The 14,778-nt window shown below is 41.7% G+C and overlaps 2 protein-coding genes across 2 annotated transcripts in view; one reads left to right on the plus strand and one right to left on the minus strand.

Moving 5' to 3' along the window:
- Positions 1–796, minus strand: part of abi3 (ABI family member 3) — a 23,899-nt gene extending 23,103 nt beyond the window's left edge. Inside the window, exon 1 of the mRNA XM_008113507.3 lies at positions 727–796. Coding sequence (XP_008111714.1) covers positions 727–762 — 36 coding nt within the window. The 5' untranslated portion in view covers positions 763–796. The remainder of the gene's footprint in view (positions 1–726) is intronic.
- gngt2 (G protein subunit gamma transducin 2) overlaps positions 1–13,916 on the plus strand; it is a 14,864-nt gene extending 948 nt beyond the window's left edge. Inside the window, exons 2-3 of the mRNA XM_003222630.4 lie at positions 10,622–10,711; positions 11,820–13,916. Coding sequence (XP_003222678.1) covers positions 10,628–10,711; positions 11,820–11,945 — 210 coding nt within the window. The 5' untranslated portion in view covers positions 10,622–10,627 and the 3' untranslated portion in view covers positions 11,946–13,916. The remainder of the gene's footprint in view (positions 1–10,621; positions 10,712–11,819) is intronic.
- The last annotated feature ends 862 nt before the right edge of the window (positions 13,917–14,778 follow it).

Raw genomic sequence — 14,778 nt, forward strand, 5'->3', positions numbered from 1 at the left:
CAAATTAGTTTTTGATCAATTTTAGATTTGGTTTGGTTATTTGGGGTGCTGCTTCAGCTCTGGTTTCTGATACAGAAGATATGCCATCCAGTAGTTGCCATCTGCTTAACCAGAGAAAACCATATTTAATAATCTTTTTTGGGGGGGAGGGGGGTTAGGCTGTGTTATTATCCATAGCAGTAATGGTGAGGCCGCGGACCAAATATTAGTTTTTGCAGACCACTGGTGGTTCATGGACCACAGGTTGGAAACCATTGCCCTAAGGCAAACCTATCATGGAATTTTCAGATATCCCTTGTCTTTCTCAGCCTCTCTCTCCCCCCCCCCCTTTCTTTAAGGAGAATCACAGTGCTATAATGTGCCAATAAAATTGCACTTTTGCATTATAACACTTTAACACTGAGCATGCATAAAAAGTAAAAGCAATGCAGTTTGGCACCACTTTAACTGCCATGGCTTAATTAATTAATCCTCATGGGAGTAGTATGGATGTTTCATAACATTGTTAGTCTTCTATACAGGACCATTTGAGCAAACCATGTTTCACTTTTTAGAAAACATTCAGAGGAATCCTAGCCCAGATCCATGAAGTCACTACAACCCTCCTCCCCCCCCCCCAAATGGAAATAGTAGACAAGGGGGTCACAACTATCAGCAAAACTGAAGAAGTTTTCATGCGAAAAATCATGCTTCCTTAGACAAATCTGAAATAATCTTAATACATACGTAAGAGGGATGATTATGCAGAGACATAGCACTCATGGCATATGCAGTGGTTCCCAACCCTGGGCCTCCAGGTGTTTTGGATTTCAGCTCCCATAGTTCCTAACAGCTGGTAAGATGGCTAGGATTTCTGGGAGTTGAAGTCCAAAATACTTGGAGGCCCAAAGGCTGGGAACCACTGGCATATAACATGACATGTTATACCAAATCTCCTTTCTTCGTGTTCTTCTTTGACATATCAAGAATCTTGGTGCACTTCTGCACCTGGGACCACAAGATGCTCTTGGGCTGAGAGGCCACTACAAAACTTAGAATAAATAATTTGGATTACAATTTCATCCCCTCTAACTATCCCAATTTTGCAGAGACAATCCAAATTGATCCTCCATCCTTCCATTTCTTCAGTTGCTTTTTAAATGTTCCAGTTTCTCTCAGGGCTTTTCCAGAGAGGCCCTATATCCCAGGATCCAATCCCAGGTTTTCTGCTTAAAGCTAGATTATATGAGTCCACACTGCCTGATAATCTGTGGCCCCTTCCACACAGCTGAATAAAATCCCACATTTTCTGCTTTGAATATGGCAATGTGGCCTCAGATAACCCAGTTCAAAGCATATATTGTGGGATTTTTGCCTTGATATTCAGGGGGCCCTTCCACACAACCATATAACCCAGAATATCCAGGCTGAAAATCCCATAATATCTCTTTGAACTGAGGCCTCTTTCACACAGCTGAATAAAATCCCAAATTTTCTGCTTTGAACTGGAATATATGGCAGTGTGGATTCAGAAAACCCAGTTCAAAGCAGATATTGTGGGATTTTCTGCCTCAATGTTCTGGGTTATATGGCTGTGTGGAACGGCCCTGGCCATACTGCCATATATTCCAGTACAAAGCAGATAATGTGGGATTTTATTCAGCTGTGTAGAAGGGCCCTGGGATAAACAGAAAACTTGAGATCAGATCCTGGGATATAGGGCCTGTCTGGAAGGGACCTCACCTCTCTCTACCTTCAGCTTATTTCAATTGCTGCAAACTGATTTCAAAGGATAGAAAGGGATTATATCTAATTAGCTCAGCAGTAGAAAGGGGGAGAGTCCAAAGCTTGCATTTTCCTGGAGGCTTGGACAAAAGCAAACTGCTACAGCCTCTCTTGGTTTGTGTGTTCTTCCTCATTATTAATTTTACCTATCTTGAGTGAGATCTGATGTTGCTTGGCCACTCATGTTCACCTGTGAAATTCTGGAAGATATGCAACCTCCAGAATCTTCAAGCCACCATAGTGAATCCCATACAGTGGAGAATGAAAGTATTTTATTTTATCAACAGTTTGACCTAGCGATGCTTCTATAAATTGGGATATTTGTTTCATAATAGGTTAAGAAATGGGAAAGTCCACAACTCAGGACATCACATTCTGCATATTGAACAGTTCTTAAATTATATGTATTAGACTTTTATTTATTTTTTACAAAAGGATAGGCAACTTGCAGCCTATGAACCACTGTCAACACCAGATTCATTTCTTTGAGTCCTTATTGTCCCCCCACATTACTATGGCAAAAATCTAATTTACCGTGTTTCCCCGAAAATAAGACAGTGTCCTATATTAATTTTTGCTCCCAAAGATGCGCTAGGTCTTATTTTCAGGGGATGTCTTAGTTTTCCATGAAGAAAAATTCACATTTATTGTTGAACAAAAAAATGAACATTTATTATATACTGTACAGTAGTTGTCATCACATGCCAGCATAACCAGACAAACTGTGAATCCTATCAAGAATTTCTTATTCCTACCATTATTTCCATGTACAACATTCTATGATACGTACATTTACCAATCCTGCATGCTCTGGTGTTTTGTTCGGCGGGCATGCTTACAAGCAAAAACTTTGCTAGGTCTTACTTTTGGGGGAGGCCTTATATTTAGCAATTCAGCAAAACTTCTACTAGGTCTTATTTTTGGGGGATGTCTTATTTTAGGGGAAACAGGGTAGAAGCTGCAGCCGTGTCTATTTTTTTTCTCCTTGTAAGAACACTTGCAAGGATCTTGTAGGCCTCCGTGGCTTGTTCTCTACTGTGTCATATATTTTTAGCCTTATCCTGCCAAAGCAGTTCCATTTGCATGCATTAGATCTGTAAACTCCATCAGCATTAGCACAAGAAGTCCTAGCTTACTTGAACAGGGTCATACAGATTTGGATTAAGTATTTTGTCCCAATATCGAAAATAGTTCAAGGGAAAAGGGTGGTGGAGGGTGGGAGACGAAACCTGTTGATAAGACATTGGGGAAACATGCAAGGGACAAGGAACAGCAGATTCATGCCCTTTATATATGAAGAACAAAATAATGTTCTTGAAGAAAAACATATTTCAGTGTCTAGACCAGGCATGGGAAAACTTTGGCCCTCCAGGTATTTTGGACTTCAACTCCCACAATTCCTAACAGCCTCAGGCCCTTTCCTTTCCCCCCTCAGCCGCTTAAGCGGCTGAGGGGGGAAAGGAAGGGGCCTGAGGCTGTTAGGAATTGTGGGAGTTGATGTCCAAAACACCTGGAGGGCCAAAGTTTGCCCATGCCTAGTCTAGATATTCTGAGATTGACTTAACTGCTAGTCAAACAATGCTTGAACACATTCTATTCAGTTGCTACAGAAGAGTCTGTAAAGGAAGAATCTGTGCTATGGACTCATGGGTGTTATGGTTTGTTGAGGCACTCACAGAGAACACTAAAGACCTTGTACAACTACAGTTCCCAAGATTCGATAGCATTGAGCCATGGCAGTGAAAATGGTGCCAGACTGCATGGATTCTACAGTATATATGCAACATGTGCCAGATAGCCTGGACCTGAGTCATATAGGGCTTCGTAGGACATCTGTTTCTAGGCACACTTGCAAAGACGTAATGATGGATGACATTGTATGAGAGTTTCAATGCTCCAGTTCTAGAAGAATAGCAGTCACTTTCAAATATTGCAGCAACACTAGCCAAGGGGCATTCACAGGATCAAACCAGGATGTTTTAGACTGGTTGGGGGAGACCTTGCCGAAAAATGCATTGGTCCTTGTAATGCATAGGATAGGATTGCCGGATCTCAGTGCCTGCTTGGTCCTGAGTCTCAGCCTGGATCCCTTTCTTTGATCATCTGAGCAAGGGGAAGGAATCTCAGGGCAAGAACACTGTATTGAAAACATTGACGACTGACAACAATGCCTACTAACAAATCGACTACAAATAAAGATAGAATTGGAGCCCCGGTGGCGAAGTGTGTTAAAGCAGACCGAAAAGTCCCAGGTTCAAATCCCGGGAGCGGAGTGAGCGCCCGCTGTTAGCTCCAACTTCTGCCAACCTAGCAGTTCAAAAACATGCAAATGTGAGTAGATCAATAGATACCGCTCCAGCGGGAAGGTAACAGTGCTCCATGCAGTCATGCTGGCCACATGACCTGGAGATGTCTATGGACAACACTGGCTCTTTGGCTTAGAGATGGAGATGAGCACCAACCCCCCTGGACTTAATGTCAGGGGAAACCTTTATCTTTTTAAAGATAGAATTACATAAAATGAACTTGCAGTAACAACGTTGTCGGAAGTTAAATCCATAAAAAGTTCAGTCCTTGCAACCTAGAGATACAGCTGTGGATCCGGGCAGGAGGCAGACTGCATTGGATAATCCAGAACATTGGATAAGCGAAGGTTGGATAAGCAAGACTTTACTGTATATAGATTTCCTCAAAGTGAACCAAATTGTAGGGACCAAACTGAAGTGAAGAGAACCAAATTGTAGGAAGACACTGGGAGATTCAAAAATGCTCTTGGGAGACAACATAAAGGGCACTGGCTGTCTTTCCCCACCCCTGCTTTTTGTCTGTCACTATGAATCTTCCTATCAGAAAGTGTGGCGTACTATCTAGAATGGGGTGGGCAAAATGTGGTCCTCTACTACCTCGTCACATTAAGGCTTTAAAGCGGACACAGTCCCCTTCTTCTTGAGTGAACAGAATTCTGGGAAATGTAGTTTAGGGTGGGACCTTTTGAATTCACTGCCACAGGGGTCCTTGCCTTCCCAAACTACATTTCCCAGAATTCTGTTTGCTCAGGAAGAATGGGGCTGTCCGCATTAAAGCCTTAATGTGATCAGACACTTAATGTTGTTGGACGGCACTCCAAGCATTCCTCAGCATTGATGATGTTGGCCAGAGATGATGGTAGCTCAATCCAACCACAGCTGAAATAGCTTCCCCTCCTTTGCTCAAGATTCAGGGCTGGGTGAAATCACTTTTAACCCATCCCTGAATCTTGAGCAAATAAAGGGAAGCTATTCCATTTCAAGAGCTGAATTCATTTTGAGAGAGGTTGCATTTGATGCTGGAGAAACAAAAGCAAAGTCTAAGAACCAAAAATCTCAGCATATTTCAAGTGCAAAGCACTTACTTTTGCCTTAGAAGAATGGAGGGAAAATGAACAAGTGTTGAGAGTTGATTTGTCTGTTTCCCACCATTTTCCCAATATGGGATACAAGGCAGCAAATCATCAAATGATGGGGTCACACCACCCAGCCTTCTAGGCTCCCTCTGTGGGGCAGAATCCAGCTCCAGGGTCTCAGATTCCCCACTCTTGGTGCAGAACATTGAATTGTCCATTCAGTCTCCAAGATCAAAAGTTCTTGGCCCATCACAGATTTTCAATGTAACCCTACAACGTAAAGGCCGTAGGACAGAGGTGTGTCTGGGCCATCTTGTCTTTGTCTCAGGTGGGTCAGATCTGACTTAAAGGTTGTTTTCTCTGAACTTTTAATGCATCACTGAATCTATGAGAAATCGTAGAGGCCCAAAGGATGGGTGTACTTCTTTGCTCATTACAGTTAGTCCCCGAGTTACAAATATCTGACTAACGAAGAACTCACAGGTAAGAACAGGGGTGAGACAAGAGGAAGGGAAATTCTCTCCTGAAAGAGTTATCATGGGGAAAAGATGTCTCCATTGAAGTTTTATCACCAATCCTTGTTTTCAGAACAAGCCAAAATTGTCCAAATCCAATTATCACAGGGACAGAAAATGAGGTGAAATCTTCTGAACAGGGGCACAGACGGCAAAACAAACACCACAGAGGTATTAACCTTTCGCTATGCTGTATGGGGTTGCGGTGGCATAGTGGGTTAAGCTGCTAAGCTGCAGAACTTGCTGACCAGAATGTCAGCGGTTGTAATCCACAGGAAGGGGGAGCTCCCATTGTTAGCTACTGCTTCTGTTAACCTAGCAGTTCAAAAACATGCAAATGTGAGTAGATCAATAGGTACCGCTTCGGCAGAAAGTTAACAGCACTCCATGCAGTTATGCCGGCCACATGACCTAGGAGGCGTCTACGGACAACACTGGCTCTTTGGCTTAGAAATGGAGATGAGCACCAACCCCCAGAGTCAGACTTGACTAGATTTAAAGTCAAGGGGAAACCTTTATCTTTACCTTTATGATATCCAGAGCTAAACAATATATATCTGGAGACACACTTCAAAAATGTACCTGTTCAAACTTACATACACATTCAACTTATGAACAAACCTACAGAACCAATTTTGTTCGTAACTCAGGGACTGCCTGTATTGGTTCAAAGCTTTTCTAATATTGTTATTGCTGTGTGGCTTCAAGTCCTTTCTTACTTATAGAAACCCTAAAATGAGTTTTTCTTAGCAAGATTGACTCAGAAAGATTTACTTTTCTCTCCCTCTGAGGCTGAGGGAGAGTGTCTTTCTTAAGGTCACCCAGTGGGTTTCCATGGCCAGGTGGAGATTCAAATCCTGGTCTCCCAGTATCCTAGTCCATCATCCAAACCACTAGATCATGTTAGTTTACCTTTCTTAAATGTTCTTTCTTACACAATGTGGGAGGGATACAAATCAAATGAAGACATTTTTGAATACAATTAAAGATGAGAAGCAGTCAACCCAATCAAAGAGAATTCACCAAAAGCCACCAATGACCAAAAGTCCTTTTTAAAAAGTAAAGGGTTCACACTGCAGGCTCATAAGGCTGTAAGAAGAGCGCTGAGTGGAACAGACCAAAGGTCTCTTTAGTCCAACATCCTATTTCCTACTGTGATCCACAGCCTCTGAGAAGCCCACCACCAGCAGAACATGAGTTCAATAGTACTCCAAACCCCACTTCTCATTGAGCCTAAATGGTGTAACAACACTGTTAAACTGCATTGGAGCTCGTTGTAACACAGTAGTCCTCAACCTGTGGGTCCCCAGATGCTTTGGCCTTCAACTCCCAGAAATCCTGATAAACTGGCTGGGATTTCTGGGAGTCGTAGGCCAAAACACCTGGGGACCCACAATTGAGAACCACTGTTATAATGCATGGGATCGGGTTTCCAGGTCTTAGGGCCTGGTCCTGGGTCTCAGCCTGAGCAAGGAGGAGGAATCTCAGGGCAAGAACACTGCCTTGAACTGTGTAAGTTTATGTGAATATAAATTTCCTCGTTTGTTAGATTTTGGTTTTTAGTTAGTATAAAACGGTATCTGTGCAGCTGTCTGGATATTTAAGGTATCACATTCCTCTTGAAACAGCATCCTTGTGACATCACCATGATCTGCTACCTATCAAATCAAGAGGTCATCACTAAGTCTTAGGGTTTGGTCTTGACATTTTAGGGCCAATGATAATGCTGACTTGGCAAACCTAGAATGGGGTGTAATTTGAGAAGCAAAACAGCTTGGCACTTTTCAACAGCTCCTCGTTGTGGCCAAACCTACTTTTTTTTTTTTTTTGCTGGATAATGATGAGCCTTGGCCTGCATGAATTGAGCCTACATCTAGCCTTAAAAATGCCACCAAGGGTATTGAGAAAACAATAACAAGAGTATCACAAAAGAACTGTTGCAGAAGAATGAACCCAGATCTTGGCAATTCATTCACAATAAGCACTTCAGATTACTACAACATACAACATTGCAATACATAACTCCAAAATGTCTGGACACAATTAATCATTTTTTTGCATCGGTTCAATGTACTGAAAACCTGTTTTAACTGCAACCCAAAAACTTCAGCCTGGTTTTGTTTAATGACCTTGGAGAAGCCATTGAAATAATTCATCCCTGTGTGCCATTGGTTCCTGAAATGCAGATAAAGCTTACCTTCCTCATGGGGGGTATGGGTTGGAGAGAGTCAGAGAGGCTTAATTCATTAGTGATGATCAAGCACATTGGATCTCAGGCATGGAAAAACCGTAGCAAAGGACAACTTCTTAACTTCTTAAGTTCAGCCTGGAAATAGCAACAAGGTTGACAAAATGTTGTGTGTGTGTGCGATTGAGCAGAAGCCGGTCAGATATGCTTCAAAGAATAAATTCTCACATTTGCTAAACATGCATGGTGACCCTACCATAAGGCACAGGGAGGCAACCACACTGAATGACTGGAAAAGGAGGTCTGTTCTCTGATTATTTCTATGTCCGGGTAGCATGTATTCCACGTAGCATGCATTCAACCTCTGAGCTAGTCCGCTGCCCTTAAAGGTAGAGGATGTGGCCCTACCACCACTATACTCTCCAACTGTCCTGATTTGGCAGAGACAGAGCCAATTAATCCCATCATCTTATTTTAAAACGTCCCAGTTTCTCTCTCCTCCTCCCACTTTTCCTTTTCATCTTCATCTTACTTTACCTGCAAACTGAGTTCAAAGTATATAAACAATTTGTCATTGAAGGGTTTCAAAGCCGGAATCACTGGGTTGCTGTGAGTTTTCCTGGCAATATGGCCATGTTCCAACAAATTCAACAACCTTTGAGGATGCCTACCATAGATATGGCGAAACGTCAGGAGAGAATGCTTCTGGAATATGGCCATATAGCCCGGAAACCTCACAGCAACCTATAAAAATAATTCACATTCAACTTAGCAGGAGAAAGAAGTGCTCAGGAAAAAGCAAACAGCTATCTTGTGTGTTCCTCCTCATTAATAACTATTGCCATCTTGACCAGTTCTAATGTTGCTTCACCACACATGTTCTGATTCTAATCTGTGAAATATTGGGGAGATATACATTTGTCCCATTATTCCATGGTCAGTTCACTTCAGTAGATGAAATAAAGAGAAGATACTCCAGGTATCAAAATGTCTTAGGTCTAGTGAAGGTTCTGATAATACTTAAGTGAGACTATTCATTTCTCTGTAGGGCAGTGGTTCTCAAGCTGTGGGTCCTCAAATGTTTTGGCCCTCAACTCCCAGAAATCCCAACAGCTGGTAAACTAGCTGGGATTTCTGGGAGTTGTAGGCCAAAACACCTGGGGACCCACAGATTGAGAACCACTGCTGTAGGGTTACAGATTCCACAGTTCCATAAGTGGAAGGAATAACTATTCAGCTAGCTTTTACCAGTACCTGGGATATGTCAATCGGCAAAAAAGTTGGAAAAATTACTTCATTGGCTACATTTCATTGTAGCTGGCTGATTCATTCTCAGAGTTGTAGTCCAAAAAGAGTCATTTTTCCAAGCACAATAGACAAGCTTATATAGAAGCCTTCCCAAACCTCCGTAGATGTGCTAAACAACTGTTTCCATGGTGAGGCTTTAGTGCAACACATCTGAAGGGCAACAGGAAGAATGAGGAAGGCTGTTGCATGAGTTGGAAGAAACAAGAAACAGGCAGGCAAAACAAACAAAATAGCGATATCAGAAACAGAAGCCTTTATCCGGCTTTTCACAAATTCAAATTATCAAGAAATAAATGAGAGCTTTTGCAACCATTTAGGGAATAGCTAATCAAAGCAATGGCATATGGTGGTAACAGGAATTTGAATAAGCAGCTTAACCACAGAACTAATTGATTAAACTTGGATTTTACTGCTACCTTGAGGGTGAGAGAGAGAGAGAGATGTGAAATCATCATTGCTGAGATTGCACAATGAAGCAAGGAATGTGGCCTCCAAAAAACAAAAAACAACATGTTAAACTGAGCTGAATCGAGACTTTCTGTTAAGAGTCTGTATCAGATATTTTTGATTACATGTAAGTCAGTGGTTCTCAACCTGTGGGTCCCCAGGTGTTTTGGCCTACAACTCCCAGATATCCCAGCCAGTTTACCAGCTGTTAGGATTTCTGGGAGTTGGAGGCAAAACATCTGGGGACCCACAGGTTGAGAACCACTAGTGTAAGTGATCTATAGGAACTGTTTATCAACTAAAAATGAGCTCCCAGTGGTGCAATGGTTTAAACCCTTGTGCCAGCAGGACTGCTGACCTAAACGTTGGCGGTTCAAACCCGTGGAGAGCAGGTGAGCTCCCTCTGTCAGCTCCAGCTCCCCATACGGGGACATGAGAGAAGCCTCCCACAAAGATGGTAAAACATCAAAACATCCAGGTGTCCCCTGGGCAACGTGCTTGCAGATGGCCCATTCTCTCACATCAGAAGCGACTTGCAGTTTCTCAAGTCACTCCTGACATGAGAAAAAGCAACTTAAATAGGCTGTTCTGTTTTGTCATTTCCAGCTATGGCATTGAATTATTTCACATTGTTTACACTTTTTGCGCCAAGCTAATGCACAACTGTTTTGGGTTTTTTTTACCCGAATGAACACCTTTATAGGAATCTCTATGTCCTCCAGTGCAACTCTATGACCAGATCATAAGATTTGTACTAGTTGTTTTGCACCGTCTTTCCTACTACTGTAACTATTACTCTTTTCCTCCTCCACCTCCTCCTGACTCGTCTCCTCATTTCCTTCTCATTCAGACTCATCTCACCTCCTTCCTTTTAATTCCAACTATCCTCTTCCTCTTCTTCCCTTCTGCTTTTTTCTCTACCTTTCACACTACACAAATATAGCATATCCCGCAGACGGGGGGGGGGGGGGGATTTTTTTTCAGGTGACTAATGTGGGTTTATGGTTTGGATTGCAGGGCAAGATGGCCCAGGATATGACCGAGAAGGAGCTCCTAAAGATGGAAATAGATCAACTGAAAAAGGAAGTGAAGAACGAAAGACAAATGGTACTTCACATTTCTTCACTCTACTCTGGTACAAAATATCATTGTCTGGTAAAAGCCAACCGGTCGTTGCCAGTGTTTCAGACTTTTGGAGTTATAAAATCATATTTTCAGCTGGAACTGGACAAGTTTTGAAAAACAAAGGGGACAATCACAGACTAGGGCAAGACTGATTTCTGTTTATCTCTAGGGAGATAACTCTTATCAGAAGATCTTTCCATTGGTTTGTCTATTGTTATTGCTATTTGCCGTCAACATACCAGCCAGGTCTTACAAATTCAGAGATATGACTTCCTTGAATGAGGCCCCTTCTACACTGCCATATAAAATCCACCTGCTTTGAACCAGATTATATGGCAGTGTAGACTTGAATAATCCAGTTCAAAGCAGATAATGTGGATTATCTGATTTGATAATCTGCATTATATGACAGTGTAGATGGGGGCTGAGTCGATTCATCTATAAAGTAGGAGCTCCCGGTGGAGTAGTGGATCAAAGCCTTGTGACTTGAAGGTTGGGCTGCTGATCTGCAAGCTGCCAGGTTCAAATCCCACCCGGGGAGAGCGCGGATGAGCTCCCTCTATCAGCCCCAGCTCCATGCAGGGACACAAGAGAAGCCTTCCACAAGGATGGTAAAAACATCAAAACATCCGTGCGTCCCCTGGGCAATGTCCTTGCAGACGACCAATTCTCTCACTCCAGAAGCAACTTGCTTCAGTCACTCCTGACACGAAAAAAAAATCTATAAAGTAGTCTTCTTATATAAAATTAGTGCCTCCCATTTGATTGAGTATTGTCTTTTCCAGTGAGTCACTGTGTCCCATGATGTGCCCAATGTATAATAGCCTCAGTGTAGTCATTTTGGCTTCTGTTTGGGAATTTGGGAATGATTTCCTCTAATACCAATTAATTCCCCTTTTTGGTGATATATGGTATCTATAGAACTCTCCCAGAACATTGTATTTCAAATGAACAAGTACTCTTCCTGTTGGGTTTCTTCACTATCCAGCTGCATTGTGTCTCCTATTAAACCACTAGGTTTAGTTCTTGGTCAGGCATCAAAGAATCACAGGCCAGGTGCTTTCAACGCTTTCCTTTTCTTCTCTCACAGGTCTCCAAGACAGCTAAAGAACTCAAGGATTATATAGAATCCATGGCTCCCGAAGACCCTTTCTTAAAAGGCATACCGGAGGATAAGAATCCATTCAAGGAGAAGGGAGGTTGTATAATAAGCTGACCAAGGCCCCACCCAGAGAAGATCTTTGTTGCTCTCCGTATACAATTCCAAGACACCGTGGATTTTACTTACCTGTCTAGTATAACTGAGTCTAAATGGATCTTCTGCAGGGGCAAAACAATGAATAAATAAATTTGGACTTCTATGCTGGGAATTGGAAAAGAGGTCTCCAGCAAGATAAAACAACAAAGAGGATAACCTTGATCTTAGGATCTTAGCTGTGTTAGTCTGGATCAGTACGCGAAGGGATCTTGTAGCACCTCTGAGGCCCTATCTACACTGCCATATAATCCACATTATCAGAGCAAGTAATCCATATTATCTGCTTTGAACTGGATTATATGAGTCTACACTGCCATACAATCCAGTTCAAATCAGATAATCTGGATCTTATATAGCAGTGTTGAAAGGGCTTGAGAAAAGGCTGGTGGCATGAGCCTTCATAGACTTAAGTCTACTTCACCAGTTGCCTTTAAGTCTGTGAAAGCTTATGCGACCAACTTCTTTCTCCCAGTTAATCTCAAAGATGCTACAAGCTCTCCCCATTTTAGGAGTTCAAGCTCCACTTCTCTCTTGTAAATACACCTCAGTCTGTTTCCCTAAGAAGCCGACTTTTAATGGATGTTTTAAAAAACCACGTAGACATTTGGGTTTCATTGGCTTAGCTTTTCTTAGTTTGGTTTGGGTTTTTTAAGAAGACAGCAAATGGAATAGAAAGGCTTACTAACCACTGTGTAGGGTAGATATATCTTTTCAAAAGACGTATCTTTTACAACAAAGGCAAATATGCTCCTTTCTATCAAGGGCCACATTCTTTCACAGATAATCAGGTAGGTCTCCATACTATTATTTCTCTTTTTAATCTCCCCCTATAAGATCTCTCCTTTAGCCCAATATTTGCATGTAACAAAATTTCATTTTCTCCCAGTTTCAGGAGGGTTGATTTGGACAAGGAAAACCATGAATTAGGAGATATATAATCCTTTTTCTCCCCCACGCTTTATTCCCAACACCCCTACAGTCTCAGATTTTAGTTTTCATAACAAACACCTATACAACTATTAAGTTAAACTACTACTCCTTTCTCTTGGCCAGTTGTGTCACTAGGTTTGGCGTCACATCTTATTTTAAAAAGCCACAGCAGCAACGAAAACAACAGCACATGCAGACAAAATAACATGATTTGGAGTATCACTGTAATAACAGGATAATTATGACAACTCTGAGCATTAGAAGTTTCAGAGTTAGCAGAGTGTTTTAGCCTTGTTGGTATTGATACTGTACAGCACATGTAAGCTGGGGTTACAAAAATGTTTTTGTGGTTATAACTAACTACAGGGATATTTTTTACAAAAAATAATAAATTTCTGCTGAAACGCTGCAAAAAAAATGTACAGACTATCATTTTGGTGTCACCCGGTGTAGCCTCATCCCCACAGCTCCCTAGTGACACGACTGCTCCATCTTTCAGGCTAAAATGAGATTAAAGCTTTTAAACCCTATGGACGAAGCAGTACAGAATGTATTACTGGATCCAAGGCCTAAATGGGGCCCATCATCTTTGTCAAGGATAGCTATGAGGTTGCATTTCCAAATACCAATGCAAATTGGTCTTTCAACATCATAAACATCCTCATTTTTAATTGTCTTGTCAAGTAATATTAGTAATATTTTGAAGCCGGCTTTTAAATTGTCAATTATATCGTGATGTACAAATGCATGTGTCAAACTGTTAAAATTAAAAATGCAGATTTGGTGTGCAGCACTGGGAATGCTCTGCTTTGTATTGTTTCGTTTTGCTTGGTTTGAAGCTCAGACAAAAGCATCTTGAGAGAGGTATAGTTAATTCATGATAAAGTGGGATGGCAATTTTGAAATGGAAATGTGAGGTTGTATGAAAAGTCATCTCCCATCCACTCTTTTAAAGGGAGAACTACAAAATAAATGGAATGACAAAATGAGTGTATTCAATAGAGTTGTGCACAGATCTGTTTTCCTTCATTGCATCCATACTTTCATTACCTTTGGGAGCACGTAATGGGAAGCTCCCTCTCTGTACAAAAATCAGCTCGACACTAAAACAGACTGGATCCCAACCTACTCTCCGAACCCCAGAGTGAGAACAGATATCTGCCCTCCTGATTTTGGGAGGCTCCCAAAAGGCGGATTGGAAGCCCAATTGAAAGCTGGGACACAAACCGAGTCAAAGTTTACTGGATTGCACAACGCTAGTTTTCAAGTGCCTATTTTAAAGGGAGGGATGGGAAGATTGATTCTCTCTCTTATACATACTGTCTCTGTGGGTGCATCTACACTGTGGAATTAATGCAGTTTGACACCACTTTAACATCCATGGCTCAATGCTGTGGAATTATAGAGGTTTAAGTTTTACAAGATCTTTAGGCTTCTCTGCAAAGACTGCTGGTGTCTCACCAAACTATAACTTCCAGCGTTTAGCCATGGCACTTTAAAGTAGTGTCATACTGCATTAATTTAACAGTGCAGATGCACCCTCTGTCTTTCTCATCTAAAAATAATGCACAAATGCACATGCATTTTGCCATAAAAGCTGGAAGTATCCATCCTTTTGGGTTGTCTTGGTTTTTTTTTAACTGCCAGCCACCCTTGGATTGAGTTTGCTTCTGAAAGCCAGCTGACCCACTTAAACAAAGCTTCCTACCTTGCAATCCATGTCAGAATGGAATAATCTCTCTTAAAGGGATTTAGGCTTCTAGGCTTTTCCTGTTTGAGTCTGGATTCTTTTGAAGATTTCCTGACAGTCCAAGAAGCAACAAGGTCACTCACAGCAATTTTTAGAAATCATGGTTGGATA

This window comes from Anolis carolinensis, chromosome 6 (genome assembly GCF_035594765.1).
Source record: "Anolis carolinensis isolate JA03-04 chromosome 6, rAnoCar3.1.pri, whole genome shotgun sequence".
NCBI classification, from domain to species: domain Eukaryota; kingdom Metazoa; phylum Chordata; class Lepidosauria; order Squamata; family Dactyloidae; genus Anolis; species Anolis carolinensis.